This window comes from Molossus molossus, unplaced genomic scaffold, assembly GCF_014108415.1.
Source record: "Molossus molossus isolate mMolMol1 unplaced genomic scaffold, mMolMol1.p scaffold_m16_p_1, whole genome shotgun sequence".
Classification (NCBI taxonomy): domain Eukaryota; kingdom Metazoa; phylum Chordata; class Mammalia; order Chiroptera; family Molossidae; genus Molossus; species Molossus molossus.
The window spans coordinates 28,529,335-28,547,802 of record NW_023425344.1 but is presented as its reverse complement, the minus strand read 5'-3'; the positions used below and the strand labels follow the sequence as shown (position 1 = coordinate 28,547,802).

The 18,468-nt window shown below is 39.1% G+C and overlaps 1 protein-coding gene across 3 annotated transcripts in view; it reads left to right on the top strand.

The window, feature by feature from the left end:
* Positions 1-18,468, top strand: part of SMIM14 (small integral membrane protein 14) — a 95,851-nt gene that overhangs the window by 43,969 nt on the left and 33,414 nt on the right. For all 3 annotated transcript variants that reach the window (XM_036269725.1, XM_036269735.1, XM_036269744.1), the window contains one exon: positions 5,213-5,322. In XM_036269725.1, coding sequence (XP_036125618.1) covers positions 5,248-5,322 — 75 coding nt within the window. In that variant the 5' untranslated portion in view covers positions 5,213-5,247. The remainder of the gene's footprint in view (positions 1-5,212; positions 5,323-18,468) is intronic.

Here is an 18,468-nt window from a genome sequence, read left to right as displayed (position 1 = left end):
ATTTTTTTCACCCCAAAAGAAAGCCTGTTTCAGTTAATAGTCAATCCCCATTTCTCCCCTAGGCCCCCAGTTCTGGGCAACCAGAGTGATTTGTTTTTACTGTGGTAGAATATAAGTATATATATATATATATATACATATATATATATATATATGTAACAACTTTTGCCATTTTAAACCATTTTTCAAAATATACAGTTTAGTGGCAATAATTACATTTCATTGTTATGCAGCTATCATCACTATTTTCAAAACATTTTTATCACCCCAAACAGAAACTGTACTTATTAAACAATAACTTTTTTTTTAGTTGACAGTGATATTATTTTCATAGAAAATGAAACATTCTATGAATAAATTATTTTTACATATAAGTTCTTTAGTTTATTTCTTCCCACCCCCCAAATGCCCTTCCCTTTGGGGTTCGTCAGTCTAACAACGAATTTGTACTTCTTAATCTCTTCACCTTTTTCATCCATTTCCCCAACGCCCCTCCCATCTGGCAACCAACACTATGTTCTCTGTATCTATGAGAATGTTTCTGTTCTGTCCATTTTGTTTGTAGATTCCATTGTTGATAAATATGTATTCACTGCCATTTTGTTTGTTCATATTTTTTATCTTTTTCTTCAAGAAGACTTTCCAACATTTCATATAATAATGGTTTGGTGGTGATGAACTCCTTTAGTTTTTCCTTGTCAGGGAAACACTTTATATGGCCATCGATTCTAAATGACAGCTTTGCAGGATAGAGTAATCTTGGTTGTAGGTTGTTGCTTTTCATCACTCTGAAGATTTCTTGCCACTCCCTTCTGGCCTGCAAAGTTTCTTTTGAGAAATCAGCTGACAGTCTAATGGGAACTCCCCTGTAGGTGACTAACTGCTTTTCTCTTGCTGCTTTTAAGATTTTCTCTTTGTCTTGAACCTTTTGCATTTTGATGATGATGTGTCTTGGTGTGGGCCTTTTGGGGTTCATCATGTTTGGGACTCTCTGTGCTTCCTGGACTTGTATATCTGTTTTGTTCCCCAAGTTAGGGAAGTTTTCTGCCATTATTATTTCAAATAGGTTTTTGATTTCTTGTTCTCTCTTCTCCTACTGGCACCCCCAAGATGCGAATGTTGGCATCAGGGGCTCCTTACACTATCCTCATGTTTTTGGATTCTTTTTTTTTTTGCTATTCTGATTGGGTGTTTTTTGCCTCCTCCTATTCCAAATCGATGGTTTGCTTCTTGGCTTTACCTACTCTACTATTGAATCTGTGTAAATTATTCTTTATTTCAGTTAGTGTCTCTTTCATTTCTGACTGGTCCTTTTTTATGCTCTTGAGGCCCTCACTAAGTTCACTGAGGTTCTCACTAAGTTCATTGAGCATCCTTATATGCAGTGTTTTGAACTCAGCATCTGTTAGGTTGCTTATCTCCATTTTCCTTAGTTATTTTCCTGGAGTTTTGTTCTGTTCTTTCATTTGGGACCTGTTTCTTTGTCACCTCATTTTGGCTGCTTCTCTGTGTTTCTGTGTATTACTCAAGGAGAGGTGTGAGGCTATCTGACACCAGATGCTGCTTGTTTGAAAGAATTTAGGAAAACCTGAAGCAGGATCTGAAACAGGCCAATCCTATGGTAAAGCAACTAGCAACAACTTGGGTGGGCCTGAAAGTTGGGTGGGGCGGGGCCTCAGGGAATCACCAGGGCGGGGCTACCAGTGTGAGCCAGGTTGCTGGAGTCCCAGATATGGCAGGTGTCTGCTGCCCCAGGGAAGGGCTCACCAAAGGAACAGTGGCCTCCCAGAGCACATCTGTCCAGGGGAAAGTGGCCTCTCCAGCTCTCACTCCAGTGCCAAACAACTCAGTTCTTCCCCATATGTCTCTGGTGCCTTTCAAGCTGCCTCCCCCAAGCTGGAGCCTGGAGGGAGGGAGTCCAAGTAAGTCCATGTGCGTGCCCTTTAAGAGTAGCCGCCTGGGACTCCAGATGCCTCAGCCTCAGTTCTCGCTGGTTTTTCCAGCCAGAATTTATGGGGATTCTCTTCCTGGCACTGTCACCCTGAGCTAGGCACCTGGTGTGGGGCGGGGACCCCTCAGTCCTCAGGGAGGACCTTCTCAGCCGAGGTCTCCTAATTTTTGTCCACCATACGTGGGTGTGGGACCAGCCCGTCGCGCCTCCGCCCCTCCTACCAGTCTCGATGCAGCTTCTTTAATTTCGTAGTTGTAGGACTTCCATTCAGCTAGATGTCAGGTGGTTCTGAATGATGGTTGTGCTGTAGTTTAGTTGTAACTTTGATGTGGTTGTGGGAGGACGCGATACCGCGTTTACCTACCCGCCATCTTGACCCGAAGTCTAAGCAATAACTTCATTCCCTTCTTCCCCATCTCTTGGCAACTGCCATTCTACTTTCTGTCTATGTGAATTTGCCTATTGTAGATATTTCATAAAAGTGGAATTACACAGTATTTGTTTTTTGTGTCTGAGTTATTTTACTTTGCAGGTTTTCTTTTTTTTTTTTTTGCGGCTGGGCACTTGGCGCCAGAAACGAGAGCCCCTCGGGGCTCACCTCCCCCCCCCATCTGGTCAGTGAAAAAACACTAAGAGTAGTGGTATTTCACTGGCGGCCCTTTACTTAGCATGTTTTCAAGGTTCATCCTTGTATCAGGACTTCATTTCTTTTAATGGCTGAATAATATGGCATTGTATGTATATATTGCATTTTGTTTATCCATTCATCAGTTGGTGGATATGTGGGTTGTTTCCACCTTTTGGTTATTATTATTAACTGTTTGAGTCCCTGTTTTCAAAATTTTAAGGTATAAAAATAAATGAAATTGTTGTGTTATTGATAATTACATGTTTAACTTTTTGAGGAACAAACTTTTCCCGAGAGGCTATACCATTTTATATTCTCACCAGCAATATAGAAGGGTTCTAATTTCTCCACATCATTTTCATTTTTAAAATTCATTGTGATAGATGTGAAGTGGTATCTCATTGTGGTTTTGATTTATATTCTTCTAATGACTAATAATAACAGCATTTTAAAAATCTACTTATTGGCTATTTTTGTATCTTTGGAGAAATGTGTATTCAAGTCCTTTAAGCATTTTAAAATTGGGCAGTTTTTTGTTATTGAGTTAGAGGGGTTCTTTATGTATTCTGGAGATTAAATTCTTATATACATGACTTGCAAATATTGTCTCTCATTCTGTGGGTTGTCTTTGCAGTCTTTTGGTTCATTTATGTTTTGTAGCATTTACAAATTTATATTTATAATTTTAAAAATATTTAGATTACTATCACCATTAGAATGTGAACACTATTAGGGTAAGGACTCTATCAGAGTTTGCTCACTTTTATATTTTATACCTGATGCCTAGCACAGGTGCTAAATATTTTTTAAATGAATGAATGAACTAAATTCCTCTAAGTTAATTTATGAATTGTTCCATTGATCTGTCTATTCTATCTTATATATCAGTAGTACTCCGTCTTGGCTTCTCACTTGTTACTGCTATGTTTAAAAATCTGCCCTGACCCTGGCCAGTTTGGCTCAGTGGTTAGGGCATCACCCACAGACCAATGAGTCACAGGTTCGATTCCACTCAAGGGCACATACCTCAGTTGTGGTTCATCCTTGGCCATGGTTGGGTCGTGCAGGAAGCAACCTATTGATGTGTCTCTCTCACATCAATGTTTCTCTCTCTCCCTCCCTCCCACTCTATCTGATGATAAATAGAAAAATATATCCTTGAGTGAGGATTAAAAAAAAATCTGTCCTGGCTGGTTCGGCTCAGCAGTTAGAGCCGTCAGCCCTCAGACCAAAGGGTCTCAGGTTCGGTCCTCATCAAAGGTATGTGCCTGGGTTGCAGGTTCGATCCCCAGTGCCAGTCAGGGTCACGTGGAAGACAACCAATTGATGTGTCTCTCTCACATTGATGTTTCTCTCTCTCCTTCCCTCCCTTCCAATCTTAAAAAATTGGTGGAAAAATATCCTCAGGTGAGAATTAAAAAAACAAACTTTCCAGCTATTTTCTGGCTGTTGTCATATTAATTAATGTTAACTCATGCCCCCCCTCCCCCCAAGAAAACAAAACCACATCCTTGGTATCATTTTATTTTGTTTTGTTTTTTTAAAGCCCTAACTGGGAATCAAACTTGCAGGTTTTCTGTATTTGGATTTTCGCTCCAACGAACTGAGCCACACTGGCCAGAGCAACCCTTGGTATCATTTTAGATAACTCATTTTTTTTCTTTCAGAGGGCATTCTTGGTAGGATAAAGGCTACAAAGTTGTCTTAACTTAGGCTATTATAGCAAAATACCATAGACTGGTGCCTTAAACAACATTTATTTCTCACCCTTCTGGAGTCTGGGAGCAGAAGTGGCAGCAGTTTATTGTTTGGTGAAGAACCCTCTCCCTGGTTTGTAGACAGATGCCTTCTTGCTGTATCTTCACTTGGAGAAGTGAGATTGTTTCTCTCTTGTCTCTTCTTTTTTTTTTTTTTATATCCTCATTCGAGGACATTTTTCCATTTTTTGTACAGACAGAGTGGGAGGGAGAGAGAGTAAGAGAGAGAGAGGGAAACATCGATGTGAAAGAGACACATCGAGTGGCTGCCACCCGCACGACCAACCAGGGCCGGGGACAAACTGCAACCGAGGTACATGCCCTTAGCGGGAACCGAACCCGGGTCTCTCCGGACCGCAGGCCGACGCTCTAACCGCTGAGCCAAACCGGCCAGGGCTCTTGTCTCTTCTTTAAGGGCTCTAATCCCATTCATGAGGGCTTCACTCTCATGACCTAATTACCCAAAGGTTCCACCTCCAAATACCATCACATTAGAGATTAAGGCTTCAACATGTGCATTTTTGTGGGGACACATTCAGTCCATAGCCGTACTGGAGCTAACAAAATTAAAGAATTAAGTAATTAAGCAGAATAGATCTCTAGCATCATCAGCTTCATAGGTGGGGGCAGTACAGAGCATCTGAAGACATTTATATTTATAGGAAATCCATCTGTTGGCAGAAGGGGTAGCCAGTCATTTGTATAGACTCATAATTCGTACTAAATTTAGTTAATACTAAATTCATAGATATAGGTCATTAATAAATATGAACTAAAAAGAACTGTTATGAGTTATACAATATATGAAATTTTCAAAGCTCAAGAGAAAAAATTGCTCTGAATGGTAGTCTTATAATATTTTTTTCTTCCTCCTAGATTTAAACAGTCAAGTTAAATCAAGCTGGGTAATCATGGCAGAAGGTGGATTCGATCCCTGTGAATGTGTTTGCTCTCATGAGCATGCGATGAGAAGGCTGATCAATCTGGTAAGATGAACGGGACAGCCCTATTCAGAACAGAACTGTACTGCTTCCGTACTGTTTTTGTGAAAATGTTGGTTATGGGAAGATTTTCATCTGATAGCCATGAAAATTATTTCATAATTGAAATTCCACAGTGGTTTAAGTTATAATGGTTAAAATGCTTGCCAGCAATTATTTTATTAGAGATAAAAACAAATTTTTGTCTTTATTTATATTAGATTTTTGTTGATACAATTCCCCATCGAGGGTGGGTAAAACACTGTGCATGTCATTAGCTATGTGGAGCTTATTTACCTGGTAAATTGCTATGAAGTCAATTTCTTTTATAATATGTTTTAAATCCTTCAAATGACATAAACTCTTTATAAAAGCATTTCAAAATCAAGATTAATTATTTAACAGAGGCAGATTTCTGAACAACAGACTTTGGATAGTAGTGAGATTTGAATTGTGGCATCTTTAAGACTTTCCTAATCTATAAGCTTAAATATGGGGCTATTTATACATTATATGTTATACTCTTTATGTATGAAAGGAGAAATTTGGCCATTACTGACAATAAAATATATTATTATTATGTTATACATTATAAGAACATTTTGTTGCTGTTTTAGAATACTCTTGAATAGGGTATATTATTATTGGGCAGTTAATAAAGGCAGGTACAAGCATTTACTCAAATGTAGTTAACAAGGTTTTCTGCTGATTCTGTGTCTATATATAGTGATCAGAAGTATGAGCAACAAAGCTGGGGACAGGGCGGGGTGGGGGAATCAGTGGGGGAAAAAGGAGAAACATCTGTAACAAAAATAAGTTAATTGCCCTGGCCAGTTTGGCTCAGCGGTTAGAGCATTGGCCTGTGGTCTGGAGAGACCCGGGTTCAGTTCCCGCTAAGGGCACGTATCTCGGTTGCAGTTTGTTCCCGGCCCTGGTTGGGTCGTGTGGGTGGCAACCACTCGATGTGTCCCTTTCACGTTGATGTCTCTCTCTCTCTTTCTCCCCCTTCTACTTTATCTGAGCAAAATATCAGAAAATGTCCTCAGGTGAGGATAAAAAAATAAAAACAAAATAGATACATTAATAAAATAAAATAAAATAAAATCAATAAAGAAAAAAAAAGAAACAAACAAAAAAGAAGTATATTTCCTATAAATGATACTTCTTTTAGAATCAGCATATACTAGGACTTATGATTCTTAGGAATGCCTTGGGGGGAAGCATTAAACTAAGAACTTATAAATTAAGTCAGACTCTTATGGGCATAGAAATATATTGGGAATGTCATATCTCTAATAACTTGATGTAAAAATAGATGAATCTGAGGGAAAAAAAATAGTTTTTCTTTATTGATTCCAGAGAGAGAGAAAGGGAGAGAGAGAGAGAGAAACATCAGTGAGAGAGAACGTCAACTGGCTGCCTCCTGCATGCCTCTGACTAGGGATCTGGCCCACAGCCTGGGCATGTGCCCTGACCAGGAATCGAACCGGTGACTTCTTGGTGCATGGGTCAAAGCTCAACCATTGAGCCACACTGGCTGTGCAGGAAAAAATATTTTAAAAAATATTTTCTCCTGTTAAGGAGCTGATATACTTCTTTTTCTCTTTTTAAAATTTTTATTTTATTATTTTTTTGTTGAAAGTATTACAGGTGTCCTCCATTTTTTTCCCCATTGACCGCCCGCTCCTTCCTGTTCCCACACCCCTTCTGCTTTTTCCAAACTGTTGTCTGTGTCCATTGGTTATGCACATATACACATAAGTTCTTTGGTTTATCTCTTCCCAACTCCCTCAACCCTCTTCCCTCTGAGGTTTGTCAGTCTGTTCCCTACTTCCATGTCTCTGGATCTGATTTGATCGATAGCTTATGTTGTTTATGATATTCTGTAAGTAATTGAGATCATGTGGTACTTGTCTTTCTCTGTCTGGCTTATTTCACTCAGCACAATACTTTACAGGTCCCTCCATGTTGTCTCAAAGGCTGAGAGATCTTTCTTGCAGCTGCATAGTATTCCATTGTATAAATGTACCACAGCTTTTTTATCCACTCCTCTACTGATGGACACTTGGTTTGTTTCCAGATCTTAGCTATTGAATAGTGCTGCTATGAACATAGGGGTACATATATTCTTTCTGATTAGTATTTCAGGCTTCTTAGGATATAGTCCTAGAAGTGGAATCACTGGGTCAAATGGCAATTCCATTTTTAATTTTTTGAGTAAACACTATGTTGTTTTTCATAGTGGCTACACCAGTCTGCATTCCCACCAGCAGTGTACTAGAATACCCTTTTCTCCACATCTTTGTCAGCATTTGTTGTTTGAAGATTTGTTGGTGACAGCCATTCTGGCAGGTGCGAGGTGATATCTCATAGTTGTGTTAACTTGCATCTCTTTGATTAGTGATGTTGAGCATTTTTTCATGTTTCTTGGTCATTTGTATGTCCTGTTTGGAGAAGTGTCTATTTAGGTCCTCTGCCCATTTTTAAATTGGATTGTCTTCCTTTTGTTGAGTTGTATGAATACTGTATGTATTTTTGGATATTAACCCCTTATCCAATGTATTATTGGCAAATTTGTTCTCCCAGAGAGTGGGTTCCCTTTTCATTTTGATGCTTGTTTCTTTTGCCATGCAGAAGCTTTTTAGTTTGCTGTAGTCCCATTTATTAATTTTTTCCTTTGTTTCTCTTGCCCTAGGCGATGTATCAGTGAAAATTCTGCTACTTGTGATGCCTGAGATTTTGTGCCTACGTTTTCTTCTAGGAATTTTATGGTTTCACAAGTGACATTTAAGTCTTTTGTCCATTTTGAGTTTTTGTGTATGGTGTATGTTGGTGGTCTAGTTTCATCTTTTTGCATGTACCTATCCAATTGTCCCAACACCATTTATTGAAGAGACTGTTAATCCATTGTATGCTGTAGCCTCCTTTGTTGAATATTAATTGCATATAATGTCTTTTGTTGATTTCCGAGTTCTCTGTTCTGTTTCATTGATCACTATGTCTGTTCTTGTGCCAGTACCAGGCTGTTTTGATTACGAAGGCTTTGTAGTATAACTTGATATTTGGTATTGTAATCCCTCCCACTTTGTTCGTTGTTTTCAAGATTGCTGTAGCTATTCAGGATCTTTTTTGATTCCATATACACTCTTGGAGTATTTGTTCTAGATCTGTGAAATATGCCATTGGTACTTTAATAGGGATTACATTGAATTTGTAGATTCTTTGGGTAGTATGGACATTTTAATGATGTTGATTCTCCCAATTCATGAACATAGTATATCCTTCCACTTTTTGATATCTTCCTCTATTTTGCCCTGGCCGGTTTGGCTCATCGGTTAGAGTGTCGGCCTGTGGATCAATGAGTCATGGGTTTGATTCCGGTCAAGGGCACATACCTCAGTTGCGGTTAGTCCTCTGCCCTGGTCGGGGTCATTTAGGAGGCAGCCATTCATTGTGTCCCTTTCACGTCGATGTTTCTCTCTTTCTCTTCTTCTCTCTCCATCTTACTTTATCTGAAGATAAATAGAAAAATATCCTTGGGTGAAGATTTAAAAAAATATGTATATATATATTACATATATATATATAGATATAATCTTCTTCATTTCTTTTTTCAATATCCTGTAATTTTCTGAAAACAGGTCTTTTACCTCCTTGATTAAGTTTATTCTTAGGTATCTTATTTTGTTGTTGTTGCAATGGTAAATGGGATTGTTTTTTTAGTTTCCCATTCTGAGTGTTCATAATTGGTGTATAAAAATACCATTGATTTCTGGGTGTTAATTTGGTATCCTTCTACTTTGCCGAATTAATTTATTAAATCTAATAGATTTTTGGTGGAGTCTTTAGTGTTTTCTGTGTACAATATCTTGTCATCTGTGAATAATGACAATTTCACTTCTTCCTTTCCAGTTTGGATGCCTTTTATTTTTTCTTCCTGTTTAATCGCTGTGGCTAAGACTTCCAGTATCAAGTTGAACAAGAGTGGTCAAAGTGAGCATCCCTGTCTTGTTCCTGTTCTTAAGGAAAATGCTTTTAGTTTTTGCCCATTAAGTATGATGTTGGGCCCTGGCCGGTTTGGCTCAGTGGTTAGAATGTTGGCCTATAGTCACAGAGACCCGGGTTTGGTTCCCGCTAAGGGCATCTATCACGGTTGCGGTTTGTCCCCAGCCCTGGTTGTGTTGTGTAGGTGCCAGCCATTCGATGTGTCCCTTTCACTTCGATGTCTCTCTCTCTCTCTCCCTCCTACTCTATCTGAACAAAAAATGGAGAAATGTCCTTGGGTGAGGATTTAAAAAAAAAAAAAAAAGTATGATGTTGGCTGTAGGTTTTTGATATATGACCTTTTTGTTTTTAATCCTCACCCGAGGATATTTCTACATTTATTTTCAGACAGAGTGGGTGGGAGATGTGAGAGAGACACATCGACTGGTTGCCATCCACACGATCCCAACCGGGGCCAGGGAAAAACTGCAACCAAGGCACATGCCCGTGGCTGGAATTGAATCTGGGACTCTTTGGTCCACAGGCTGATGCTCTAACCGCTGAGCAAAACTGGCCAAGGCTTTTTTTTTTTTTTTAATTGATTTTTAGGGAGAGAAAGATAAAAACATCAATGAAAGAGACACATTGATCAGCCACTTCCTACACGCCCCCCACTGGAGATTGAGCCTGCAACCCAGGCATGTGCCCTGACCAGGAATCTTGGGAGACTGTGTCATTCTAGGAATTTGTCCATTTTGCCTAGGTTGTTTAATTTGTTGGTGCATAATTGTTCATAGAATTTTCTAACAATCCTTTGTATTTTTGTGGTGTCAGATATTACTTCTCTTTCATTTCTGATTTTGTTTATTTGCGTCCTCTCTTTTTTTCTTGGTGAGTCTAGCTAAAGGTTCACCAATCTTGTTTATGTTTTCAAAGAACCAGCTCTGTGGTTTTATTGATCTTTTGAATTGTTTTTTTGTTTTTGTTTTTGTTTTTAAGTCTCCGTGTCATGTATTTCTGCTCTGAACTTTATTATTTCTTTCCTTCTGCTTTCTCTGGGTTTTTCTTTTTGTTCATTTTCTCGTTCTTTATGTTGTAGGGTTAAGTAGTTCATTAGAAATATTTTTTGTTTCTTGAAGTAGGCCTGTTGTAATGCTATGAACTTCCCTCTCAGGACTACTTTTGCTGTGCCCCATAGAGTTTGTGTTGTTGTGTTGTTCATTTTCATTGATTTTCAGGAAGTTTTCTATTTCTTCCTTGATCTCCTTGGTAACATATTCATTGTTTAATAACATGCTGTTTAGCCTCCATATGTTTGAATATTTTTGAGTGTTTTTATTGTAATTTTTAGTTTTATGCCATTGTGATCTGAGATCATGCTTGATATGATTTCAATCTTCTTGAATTTGTAGAGACTTAGATTGTGTCCTAACATGTGGTTTATCTTTGAGAATGTCCCATGTGCACATGAGAAGAGTGTGTATTATGCAGTTTTGGGGTGTAAATATCTGTTAAATTAATCTGATCTAGTGCATCATTTAGAGTCTCTGTTTTTTTGTTAATTTTTTGTCAAGAGAATTTATGCAGTGATGTCAGTGGGGTATTGAAGTCCCCTACTATGATTGGATTGCTGTTGATTTCTCCCTTGAAGTCCTCCGGAAGTTTTTATTTTTTTGTTAATCCTCATTCAAGGATCTTTTTCCATTGATTTAAAAAAATTTTTTTTTGGTACGTGCCCCTAGTAGGAACCGAACCTGGGACTCTCTGGTACGCAGGCCGACGCTCCAACCCCTGAGCCAAACCAGCCAGGGCTTTCCATTGATTTTTAGAGGGAATGGAAGGGAGAGAGAGAGAAAGAAAGATCAATGTGAGACACATCTACTAGTTGCCTCCCATACAACCCCAACTGGAGCCGGGGATTGAACCTGCAACCCAACTATGTGCCTTTGACTGGGAATTGAAACTCAGACCTTTCAGTCCGTGTGCCAACACTCTAACCACTGAGCCAAACTTGCCAGGGCCAGACATATTTTAATTTATTTTAGTGCTCCTATATTGGGTGCATATATGTTTTCCAAAGTTATATCCTCTTATTGGATCAATCCTATCAATATTATATAGTGGACTTCTTTGTCTCTTGTTATGTCCTTCATTTAGAAGTCCATTTTATCAGATATGAGTATTGTTACCCCAACTTTTTATTTCCATTTGCTTGAAAAACTTTTTTCCATCCCTTCGCTTTTAACCTGTGTGAGTCTTTTGTTGTGAGATGGGTCTCTTGTAGACAACATATATATGGGTCATGCTTTCTTATCCATTCAGCTACTCTGTGTCTTTTGATTGGAGTGTTTAATCTAATCCACTTACATTTAAGTTTATTATTGATATATACTTATTTATTGCCATCTTTATTTATTATGCCGGTGTTTCTCTGTTTCTTCTGGTTATTACAGCTGTCAATTTAATGTTTCTGCAGTGTTGCTTTGGTGGTAATATATTCCCTTAGTCTTTTTCTGGCTCGGAAGCTCTTCATTTCACCATCTATTTTGAATGATAGGCTTGCTGGATAGAGTATTCTTGGATTCAGATCCTTGTTTTTCATTACTTTGAATGCTTCATGCCATTCCCTTCTGGCTTGTATTGTTTCTGTTGAGAAATCAGCTGACAGCCTTATGGGAGCTCCTTTGTAGGTAACCTGTTGCTTTTCTCTTGCTGCCTTTAAAATTCTCTCTTTTTCTTTAATTTTTGACATTTTATTATGATGTGTCTTAGTGGGGGCCTTTTTGAGTTCTTCTTGCTTTGGGCTCTCTGTGCTTCCTGACTGATATGCCTTTTTCCTTCACCAAATTAGGGAAGTTTTCTGTCACTATTTCTTCAAATAGATTCTCTAACCCTTGCTCACTTTCTTCTTCTCCTTTCTCCTTCTCCTTCCTCCTTTCTCCTTCTTTCTTCTTCTTCTTTCTTCTTCGTTATTATGTTTCATATTGTCCCACTGCTCTCTTTTTGTTTTATCCTCATTGGAGAACATTTTTTGCACTTATCTTCAGATAGAGCGGGAAGGAGAGAGGGGGGAAGAGAGAGAGAAATATTGATGTGAGAGAGACACATTGACTGGTTGCTCCCCACATGACCCCAACTGGGGTGGGGACAAACTGCAACTGAGGTATGTGCTCTTAGAGGGAACTGAACCTGGGACTCTCTGGTCCACAGGCCAATGCTCTAACTGCTAAGCAAAACCGGCCAGGGCCCACAGCTCTTTAAAAAAAAACAATTTGTTTTTCAATCTTCACCTGAGGATACTTTTTCCAAATATCTTCAGATAGAGTAGAGGAGAGAGAGAGAGAGAGAGAGAGAAGGAAAGAGGGAGAGAGAAACAGACAGAGAAACATCAATGCAAGAGAGACAAATCGACTGGTTGCCTCCCACACAACCCCAACCAGGGCTGGGGACAAATTGCAGCCGAGGTACATGCCCTTGGCTGGAATTGAACCCGTGACCCTTTGGTCCTCAGGCCAAACCAGCCAGGGCTGTTTTTTTCTTTTTGATTCTGATTGAGTGATTTTTTTTTTTCCTACCCTGTCTTCTAATTCACTGATCTGATCCCCTGCTTCCTTTAATCTGCTTGTATTCCTTCCAATGTGTTCTTTATTTTTCCTTTGCCATTCTTGATTTCTGATTGGTTGTTTTTCATTGTTTCAATATCTTTGCACATGCTATTGAGCATCCTCATAATCATTACTCTGAACTGTATCTGATAACTTGCTTTCTCCATTACATTTAGCTCTTCTGAAAAATTCTCTTGTTCTTTCACTTGGGATTTGTTTCTTTGTTTCACCATTTTGGCAGTGTCAGCAGAGTTTGGAGCCTGCCAATATCTCCCTGTAGGTATTGATGTTCTCCAGATTGTGACTCCCTCTCCTGGGTTTAGATGTGTATGGAAGGGACCAAACTGAATACCAATGTCTGGTCTTACTCTTCCAGGTAGAGTCACAGGCCAGGCAAAGACCCAAGTATCCCAGAGCCTCTGCCTGCAGGGTGACTGTTAGTCTCAATCACTTAATGAGCCTCAGGTTGTAGTCCTCAGCTGAATGAAAAACTCCTCCAGATGGGCAGGTTAAGAGGGTTTCCAGCAGGTGGGACAATTGCACCCCCCTCCATCCTCCTCTTCCTCCCAGCTAAAGCTGCTTTGACAGGAAAACTCTGCCTGAAGAAAATGGTTTCTGCGGCATGGGTTAATGACTTAGCACAGGGGCCTGGGCAGCCACCTTCATAGCTCTGTCCCCAGAGCCTCGAGACCCAATGGCCTTGAGCTGGGCCCAAGCTCGAAGCACCCAGAGACTCATTTTTGCCTGCAAGCTGGCTGGTAGTCTCTGACAGTTAATGAACCTCAAGTTGCGTTTCTGTGCTAGGTGCTGACTCCTCCCAGCCAGTCGAGGTTAAATTCTAACGGGTGGAGCATTTGCTTTCCCCTCTACCCCAGGGCAGGGGTGGGGTTGGGGGGCTGTAGCTGCTTTGATGGGAGAACTCTGCCTGAGAAGAATGGTTTCTGCATCGTGGGTTAATGGCTTAACCCAGAGTCCCAGGCAGCCACCTTCACAGCTTGGTCCCCAGATCCACAAAACCCAACAACTGAGAGCCAGGCCCAGGGTCAGAGCATTCAGAGACTCATAAGAGCTTATAGTTCTTATGTCTAAATGTAGTCAGACATAAGGCAAAAAATGTTTCTAATTACTGTGATATTAGGAACAAAAAATAGATTTGTAATTTAATTGTGGTAAATTTTCCCAGATCAGTTTTTAATGAAGGTTATTAACTCTCGTTATTAGTATGGTATTTTTTGTTTTTTATTTATTTTTTTATCCTCACCTGAGGACATTTTTCGATATTTTGTTCAGACAGAGTGGAAGGGAGAGAGAGAGAAACATTGACGTGAAAGGGACACATCGAGTGGCTGCCACCCACACAACCCAACCAGGGCCAGGGACAGACTGCAACCAAGGTATGTGTCCTTAGCGGGAATGGAACCCGGGTCTCTCCGGACCGCAGGCTGACACTCTAACTGCTGAGCCAAACGGGCCAGGGCAGTATTTGTTATTTTTAACATAGTAATATGCTTTCTTCTATTAGCTTGGCTGCTTATTTATTTACTTATTTTTAGAGAGAGAGAGAAGAAAAACATCGATGTGAGAGAGAAACACCAGTCAGTTGTCTCCCGTACATACCACGTCTGGGGATCAAACCCACAACCTAAGTATGTGTTCTGACTGGGAAATGAACCCACAACCTTTTTTGGAGTATGGGACAACACTCTAGCTAACTGTGCCACTCAACATAGGACTACCACTTTTTCAGAGATGGCTCATACTAAGTCCTACTTTTTATGATTCCCTGTACATTTTTTTTTTCTTTTTTTTGGTATGTGCCCCTAGTGGGAACTGAACCCGGGACTCTCTGGTCTGTAGGCCGACGCTCCAACCGCTGAGCCAAACCAGCCAGGGCTCCCTGTACATTTCTATTCTCTTTACTTTAGTAGATTGTCAAGAAAGCCATGTTTAGCTTTTTTTTTTTTTTTTTTTTTTTAATGGGCACATTAATTCATGCTTGGTAGGGACATTATTTATTGCAATCTTGGTTTGCAGTACTTTGTAATTATGTGAAAATAGATTACAAATCCTTTAAAAGCCCACATGGTTTTAGTCTGTGTAGGATATTTAAACAATGAATAACTGATGGGTGATCTACTTGTGCATAACATGCTGCTAGCAGTATTGAATATTCCAGAAGAGAGGAGAAACTCATTTGATTCATTAAGGAAACTTGCTGATTGGGTTTAATAGACATTTGTTTGAGTTGTGCTTTATAATTTTATATCATGCATATTTTTCCTTTATTTAAATTCATAATCAAGTAGCATTATTGGGCCATATATACTCTGTTGAAATTTATTTCTAAACGTATTTTTCTGAAAAGGTATCTTTTGAAATATTGTCTCTAAATTTAGAAATTTAAAGTTTTATGTGTAATACTGTTTACTGGAGCATTATTCATAGTAGTAAAAAGTTATAAACAACCTGCCCAGCCAGTGTGGCTCAGTGGTTAAGCATCAACCCATGCACTTAGAGGTCGCCGGTTCAATTCCCAGTCAGGGCACATGCCCAGGTTGTGGGCCAAATCCCCAGTGTGGGGCATGCAGGAGGCGGCTAGTCGATGTACTCTCTCATCGATGTTTCTATCTCTCTCTCCCTCTCCCTTCCTCTTTCTCTAAAATCAATAAAGAAAAAAAAGTTATAAAGAACTTAAATAGGGTAATGGTTATATCATGGCACATTCATATGATGAGATCTTATCCAGATGTTTAAAATAATTATGTTCTTGAGGAATATTTAATAACATGAGGGAAGGGAAATGCATATATAATATGAAATGTAAAAAACAAGATATAAAAATGGCATTTAGTATGGTCTTGCTTTTGTGTACACACACACACATCATATATATGTGTGCATAGAAAAAAAGACTAGAAGAAAATATACCAAAATGTTAATAGTGGTTCTCTCTGGATTGTAGAATTTTGGGTGAGAATTCTCTCTTATGATTTCTTGTGTTTTATGTGGTAATCATATATCTTATAATCAGAAAAAAAGTTATTTAATAAAAACTATCAATTTTTTATTTAAATGTGATCAGTATTCTTTTATAATATACTAGGCTTTTCTACCTTTCATGCTTCCATTTGTTTTTACTTTTATATTTTAGAGGACCTTTTTCCTCACTACATGTTACTTTATTACTCTGTGGAACTCTAACTTCCTAGCCTATACTTTAAAAACAATTTATCTGAGTCTGGCCTGTGGCTCAGTGGTTGAGCGTTGACCCATGCACCAAGAGATCGCCGGTTCGATTCCTGGTCAGAACACATGCCCAGGTTGTGGGCCAAATCCCCAGTGGGAGGCATGTAGGAGGCGGCCAGTCGATGTTCTCTCTCATTGATATTTTATCTCTCCATCTCCCTTCTTCTCTCTCTAAAAATCAGTAAAGGAAAAACAAAGTTTTTAAATAAATAAAATAAAAATTTAGTTGAGGGTGTAATTTTTTTCTGTCAGAATTTAGATACTTGTGTGCTCAGGAAACCCAGAGATGTAATAATTTTATGTTATAGTATGATGACAGAGCAGAGATTTATTCTCATTTTTCTAAAAATCGACTTAATTCGTCCTTGTAATAGAGTTACATCTTATTAATTTCAAGTACTAATTTTGAATTTTTGTTATTTTTGTCCTCATGTAATTGGGTTTTCTTTTAAGTTAGAGTATTATTGAATCCTAAGGATTTAAAATGCTAATCGCAAATAGAAACTTAGGGTAACTTGGGGAATTTAATTATTATTTATAGTTAGTTGATTAGTTATATGCTGGGCTGCAGTTTAGTTTTGCCTATTCTGTGGAAATATATGAGCTTTGCCAAGGGATATGTTCAACTTAGGGGCACTTAAGATTTTACCATTAATTCCTTTCCATTGTAATGAAGTCATTCACAATTTAAAACTATTTCCCGACTTAATAAGTTATTAGTTAAGGTTCTTCATTGTAAGTAGTAGAAGTTCTGGCTGATTTAAGCAGAAAAGGACATATTAAAAGGATACTTTATGGCTTACATTGGAGAACTTGGCAATGAAAATGAGTAGGATCAAAGAGAGCATAAGTGCCAAAGCAAAAGCTGAACTCACACAGCAAAAATAGTCCAGTACAGTGCAGGTACTCCTGAATCCCAGAGTTTCGTATGCCTGCTGTTGATGCAGCGTCTCCATTGGATAAGTAATAGACATCTCACACTTGAGTTGTGCGTGAGGATACAAAAAAATAGTAATAAAAATAAATTATTTTTTTAAAATCCTCACCCGAGGATATTTTTCCCCCCCGAGCTTACCCTTGTTTTTTTTTTTTTTATCCTCACCCGAGGATATTTTTCCATTTTTTTTTTTTGTACAGATAGAGTGGGAGGGAGAGAGAGGAAGGGAGAGAGAGAGAGAAACATCGACGTGAAGGGACACATCGAGTGGCTGCCACCCGCACGGCCAACCAGGGCCGGGGACAAACTGCAACCGAAGTACGTGCCCTTAGCGGGAACCGAACCCGGGTCTCCCCGGACCGCAGGCCGACACTCTAACCGCTGAGCCAAACTGGCCAGGGCCGAGCTTACACTTTTATGTCTTCTCTATTCACTCTGTTATTTCAGGTGCTCAGGCGACAACTTTTGGGTCATCTTTTATTCTGTTTTAGTTAATGCAGAAACAAATCCTTTTAGCTTGAAAGCATATCCTTAAAAACAGCCAGAATCCAGCCATTTCTCACACCTCCAGTGTAGCATCCTGGCCTAATCTATAATCATCTCTTGCCTGGATTATTGAAATTAGCCTTCTTAGAGGTCTCCTCTTGCCATGCCCCACTCCCCTCAAGTTTGGTCTCATTACAGCAGCTGAAGTGATCTATTTTTGATAAGTTAAATAATGTTCTGCTTTTCCTCAAAATCCTATACTAGCTTTCCATAGCACTCAAATTGAAAACACAAAATTTACAAGGTCTTGCATAATTTGTCACCCTCTACCCCACTCTTTTCTTTTGCTCACATTATTCTTATAATTCTGGCCTTCTTGCTGGAAAATACAGGTCACGTAAAAAAGATCGGGAGTCTAAAGACTTGAGACTTTTCAAGAGCAAAACTGGAAAGGATTGGCATAATGACTTTAAATTTGGAAGGGAAATTATTACCAAGTCAGCATTCTATATCCAACCAGTCAGTCAAGTAGGAGGTCTTAAAATATTGTTCATGTACCATTTCTTAGATAGGTGCTAAAGAATGAACTGTTTTTCATCAAAATTAAAGTATAAATCAAGAAAGAAGACTAAGATGTGGAGTATAGCAAGCCAGAGATCCAGGACATGAGAGAGGCAAGAGTAACTTCCAGGATAATGGTGAAGGGAGGTCCCGGGGTGATACCTATGCACCAGGACACAAGATAACTGGTCTAGTTGGGAGGGTGTCAGAAGGCTGCAGGAGAGACTTTTTCAGAAAAATGAATGAATAGACTAGCTGGTGTGTGTCTGGACATCTTGTGAGCTAGATAACAAGATGTGAAAAGTCATAGAAAACCAAGTAAATTAAAAAAAA